The 6,048-nt window shown below is 37.6% G+C and overlaps 1 protein-coding gene across 1 annotated transcript in view; it reads left to right on the plus strand.

Annotated features, from left to right (window-relative positions):
• gsk3aa (glycogen synthase kinase 3 alpha a) overlaps nt 1-6,048 on the plus strand; it is a 24,394-nt gene that overhangs the window by 10,673 nt on the left and 7,673 nt on the right. The window contains exon 7 of the mRNA XM_016568539.1: nt 3,088-3,274. Within this exon, the coding sequence (XP_016424025.1) occupies nt 3,088-3,274 (187 nt within the window). The remainder of the gene's footprint in view (nt 1-3,087; nt 3,275-6,048) is intronic.

The raw sequence follows: 6,048 nt of genomic DNA on the forward strand, positions 1-6,048 counted from the left end.
TATATTTCTCTAATATTTTGAACGAATAACACCGCAGTGGCGCGTCTCGTTGGCTAGACTAACAAAACATTAAAATGCAACGTCACTTACATCATTACCACCGCATCTCGCGCTCCACTGATGACGCTCCCTGACGCACACCTAACATTCGATTGTACCATTTTTGCATTCAAATGCAAATGTTTTATTTTAAATTCGACTAATATTTTATATTTAAATTCGAATAACATTTTTTAAATTCACAATCTCCTCATCACAGGCAGGCACAGCACTCAATTCAGCATGTGTTCGTGTTTGTGTGTGCTGTCTGCGTCACTCAGAGCACGTGCCTATATCGAAATTTTTTTATATCGTTATCGAAGAAGGTGTACCGTCGATAAATATCGATACCGTTTTATCACCCAGGCCTAATATACCGTATTGGCCCAAATATAAGACGACCCCCCTTTTTCCAGATGTACCTTTTGAAAAAAGGCTTTTTAAACCCAAATGTGCACGCAAAGAAAGAAGGCGTGGTTTCAGTAACCGCAGTTAGTGTTGAAGCAGCATGTCAGGGAGACGCTGTGTGTTTCTAGGCGAAAGCAAAAGCACTTTATTTGGCCTTCCGGAAGTAGATGCATTTAGGAATCTTTAAGATTACTTACAACAGAACAGCAATGCATTTTATGGACGACCGTTTCGTGAACCTAGGAGAGGAGGTAATTCTGACTTTGCTATGACAATCTGGCTTCTGAATCAGCTACTGTTTTGTTATTAGTTTAAGTATTTGCTATTGACTGTTCAAATGCGGAGTTTTGCGCAGTGGAGTTTTGTGCATCGTGTGTGTGTGTGTGTGTGTGAGAGAGAGAGAGGGAGAGACAGGGTCACATCACAGTAGAGTCAGCTGTCTTAACCGTGGCTTGTGTACTGCAAACACATACCAGCTTCCTCACTGTGTCTGTCACGCGACTCTGTTGTCCTTTCGGGCTTGAACTGATGGTAAAACTAATGACATTATTAACTGTCTTGATATTTACTTTGAAAGCTGAAGCTCGTGATTATGGTAAGGGGCGTTACATTTCCGACGTTTTGCTTGCGGTGTTCGGCCAATCACAGTGCACTGGGTCAGCTGGCCAATCAGAGCGGACTGCGCTTGTCAAAGGAGGGGGCTTTGTAGAAAACGAAGCGTTTGAGAGAGGCGGGGCATAGAGGACCTACAATAATGTACAGTATTTGAAAAATAATGTGTTTTTTGAACATTAAAGCATGTCAACATATTCTGTTACACCAAATACACAAAATAATGATCTTTAAAAAAGCATCATATGACCCCTTTAATAAAAGTTAACATAGCACAATTCTTATTGTGATTAATGGACGGGAAGTGTGCTACAAATAATATGAAGTTCATTAACAGACATATAGACAAAAGATCTTGATAACAATAAGCCATATTAGTATTGATTATAAACGAGAATTGTTAACTATGTTGTTAATGTCCACACAGCTGACAGCTTTACCTGTTGTAGTTTGTTAAAGCTGTGCACGAAATAAACCCTGCTTTTCTGCACTTTTATTTCACACGTCTCTGTCATTTTCAATCTCTCTCATGCAACACAACTGGAGATGAGGACTGTTTGAAAGCCTTTTTTCCACTAAAACTTTGACACACATCACCTCAGTTTATTACATCAACACAACAATCGCAGAACAATCAGGAAAAAAGGCATTACATGCAAATTCTTAGATCATAACGTAAATGTATATAGTCACCATTGGCGACCTCAGCAAAAACTACGACCTCGCAAAAAACGACCTCGCAAATGTTTTAGTCCGAGTCTGGAGCCCTGGTCTATATTCTGTAGTTTATAAATCAGTGTAGTCTAATGTTTAGTACAAGTAATGGGTAAAATGGGTGATTTGTCAAACTTTCGAAAAGGGCAAATCATGAAAGTTTGTTTTGCAGGAGCATCTTTAACCTCAACAGCCCAATTGTTTGGTGTTTTAAGAACAACAGTCTTTATAATTATTATGACTATGTACACAAAACATGGCGAGATTCATCAAAGAAGAAGAATAGTGCACAAAAACCGAAAGTGAATGATGTGAGGGACCGTCAAACACTAAGAAGGATTGTGTTCAAACAATACACATTTACTGCAGTAAAGTGACAGCTATCCTCAATATTCACTTTAAGACCCTGTTTCCACAAAACCCAACCGCAGAGAACTTCACAAAGCCAACATCTGTGAAGGAGCTGCAATTGCTAAAAATTTAATCACAGACACCAATGCTGATTCATTGGTGAATTCACACTGTGCATTCAACTGGAGACTATTCAAAAGTTGTATAAATCCAGGCCCGGCTCCAGAATCAAATCACTGAGGGTGCTTCTTAAATTAGTGAGGGTGCATGCATGCATACATATATATTAGTGGCGTCCGTTGCTATGGCGCAAAGAGCGCTTCGTTCATAATCGCACAAAAAAAGCTGTCACTCCTCTTAGCTCATCACGTTCTCACAAAGATACGTTATTATCATTAAAGTTCTCTACGCTGCACAACGGATCTCTTATTTACATTGCATCAACACTTTGTTACAATGAGATGATTCCTGCTGAACACAATACCTAAAAAAACCTCCGACGATTTGAGCGGTGAGTGGATTCTAACTTAAACGCCTCTGATTCAAGAAATCAACAGATATGTCTGTGATTAGCTACATTGCTCAACGCTGCAAAAACACGTTGAAACCGAAATCGATCTCCAGAGCGCAAACTATAACGCACTGGATAGTTTGCCAAATCTGCAATAAAATGCCATTAATACAGTTTTAACTGAGGGTGCTTTTGATTTTATTTGAGGGTGCTTAGCACCCTCTAGCACCCCCGTTGAACCGGGCCTGTATAAATCTATTCTAAAAAGGTTAGAAGTTGTATTAAAGGCAATGGTGGTAAACACCTTAATAAAGAAACAGGTGTTCACATTATTTTGTCCGACTCTTGCATATATATTTTCAGCGAGTATCTAATTTCAGTCAGCTGTCTGTTAACTCTAGTGTTGTTTCCTCTCGATTGACATTTCTCTTTCGTATGTCATTCCTCCACAGGTGTTTAAACCAAGAACTCCGCCTGAGGCAATAGCCCTGTGCTCTCGGCTGTTAGAGTACACACCAGTGACACGACTGTCTCCGCTCCAGGCCTGCGCTCATGCCTTCTTTGACGAGCTGCGCCAACCTGGCACCCGTCTGCCCAGCGGTCGAGAGTTGCCTCCGCTTTTCAACTTCACCACCACAGGTGAGTCACAGGAGCCTTTCATGCGTATCCTTTGCAACAAACTTCTCACTGATTGCATACAGGTGTCATCCAAGTAACGTCTCAACGTGTCATCTCAGATTTCAGATTTCTGTAGGATTAGTGTCAGTTTTAGCCTGACGTTATTCAGACTCAGAACAAGGATCCAGATCAGTATTTAATTGTAAATCCAGCTGTGAGAATCATTAAATGTTGAGGAGACATGAGAAGTCCCTGCCCAGTGCACCAGACCATTTATTAAAACTAGCCTGTTAAGAGCTGAAGCAGTCTCACATTAAGATATAACCACCCGCATTTATGTATTATATCAACACCTTTTTCTCACTTTGACCTGTCCTGATAGAAGACCTTATAGACAGCAGTTCGTAGATGTTAGCCAGTTATTCATTTACATATGCTGCCATTCAAAAGTTTGGGGTCTAATTTATTTTTTAAATGAAATGAAATAAATGCTTTTCTCTTATCTAATCCTGAAAAAATGTATCACTGTTTCTACAAAAATATGAAGCGGCACAACTGTTGTCAATATTGATACTAATATTAAATGTCTCTTGAGCCGAAAATCGCAATATTGGAATGATTTCTGAAGGATCATGTGACACTAAAAACTGGAGTAATGCTGATGCTACAAATTTAGTTAATTAAAAATAAAAAAATGAATGTTCAAAATGTAAGTTATTTTAAATTGTAATAATATTTCACAATATTACCATTTTACAGATGTGTAAAAAAAAGTGTAGCCTTGATGAGCATAAAAGACATCTTTCAAAAACATTAAAAAAATCCTATTGACCCCAAACTTTTAAAGGTAAAAAGATAAGTTATCTGTCATCATTTACTCACCATGATGTTTGTGTGTATGATGTTCTTCAATGCAGCACAAGATGTTTATCACTGAATAGTGATTTAAATTTCAAATATCGTATGATTTCAGAAGACTTCAGAAGGAGTCCTTTAGACTACTCTATTATAATTTTATAATACTCTTACATCCTTTTTGAAGCTTGAAAGCTTAATTCCCTATAGAAATTAATTGCACGGCCAGTACAAATCTCTTTTTGTGATCTGCATAAGAAATAAAATAATACAAATTTGGAAAGGCGTGAGTGTGCGTAAATTATGACCGATTTTTCATTTATGGATGAACCATTCCTTTAATTCTAAGGGTTAGAGAGAGGGCAGCAAATGGTCATGTAAAACTGAATTACAGCTACGTTTGATGCAAGAAACCTTGACTAATATAATTGGACTTCAGGGAAGAAACTTAAATACTACAGAAGCGATTGAGAGGAGACTAGCAGCACTTTGCTCAGCCCCTCCAAAATATCCTGTTGCTTTTCTTTCTTATTTGGATTTGTTTTTCCCTTTGGTATTGCTTAGTGATGCAGTGCTTGCACATTTTATTTTAGTTATTTTTTTTACCATTCAACTCCGAGATAGTTTGTGTGAAACGTTTCTGTTCTTAAAAGAGCATTTTATATTTTTCTTCTTTGTTCATTCCACTTCGAGGTCTGTCAACAGAGTGTGTTTCTCTTTATTTCAGAGCTGACGATTCAGCCGCAGCTCAATTCCACTCTCATTCCACCTCATGCCCGCGCAGGGAGTCTTTTAGACTACCCTATTGTAATTTTATAATACTTTTACATCCTTTTTGAAGCTTGAAAGCTTAATTCCCTATGGAAATTAATTGCACGGCCAGTACAAATCTCTTTTTGTAATCTGCATAAGAAATAAAATAATACAAATTTGGAAAGGCGTGAGTGTGCGTAAATTGACCGATTTTTCATTTATGGATGAACCATTTCTTTAATTCTAAGGGTTAGAGAGAGGGCAGCAAATGGTCATGTAAAACTAAATGATGCAAACTAAAATGATGCAAGAAACCTTGACTAATATAATTGGACTTCAGGGAAGAAACTTAAATACTACAGAAGCGATTGAGAGGAGACTAGCAGCACTTTGCTCAGCCCATCCAAAATATCCTGTTGCTTTTCTTTCTTATTTGGATTTGTTTTTCCCTTTGGTATTGCTTAGTGATGCAGTGCTTGCACATTTTATTTTAGTTATTTTTTTTACCATTCAACTCCGAGATAGTTTGTGTGAAACGTTTCTGTTCTTAAAAGAGCATTTTATATTTTTCTTCTTTGTTCATTCCACTTCGAGGTCTGTCAACAGAGTGTGTTTCTCTTTATTTCAGAGCTGACGATTCAGCCGCAGCTCAATTCCACTCTCATTCCACCTCATGCCCGCGCACAGACCGTAGCTTCCTCCAACGGTAATGCTGTTATCCTTCTCACTGATGCTCTGGGAGTGGGTGGGGTTAAGACAATATTAAATCAAAACTCACCTTAACTTAATGTTAATGAAGCCTTCCTGTTCTTTATAGTGCACAATTAATCAGTGCATTTATTCCATTTAGAAAAATGCTGCTTCTCATTATCTTTCACGGACAATAACTTTCCCTGCTTCTGAAAATACTTTTCTGATGTAGTAACGTCCTACTTGGGTATTAATTTAACTCCTGTTAAACTACCATTGTTTTAAAGTTTTTTTGTTTTTTTTGGAAAAAAGTCTCTTATGCTTACCAAGGCTGCATTAATGTAACCCAAAATACATTAAAACTGTAATATGTGAATATATTATTAACATTTAAAATAACTTTTTTTTTTCTATTTGAATGTATTTTAAAATGAAATGTATTCCTGTGATGCAAAGCTGAATTTTCTGTATCATTACTCAGTCTTCAGTGTCACATG

The sequence above is a fragment of the Sinocyclocheilus rhinocerous genome, unplaced genomic scaffold, assembly GCF_001515625.1.
Source record: "Sinocyclocheilus rhinocerous isolate Xijiao unplaced genomic scaffold, SAMN03320098_v1.1 scaffold1342, whole genome shotgun sequence".
Lineage (NCBI taxonomy): Eukaryota > Metazoa > Chordata > Actinopteri > Cypriniformes > Cyprinidae > Sinocyclocheilus > Sinocyclocheilus rhinocerous.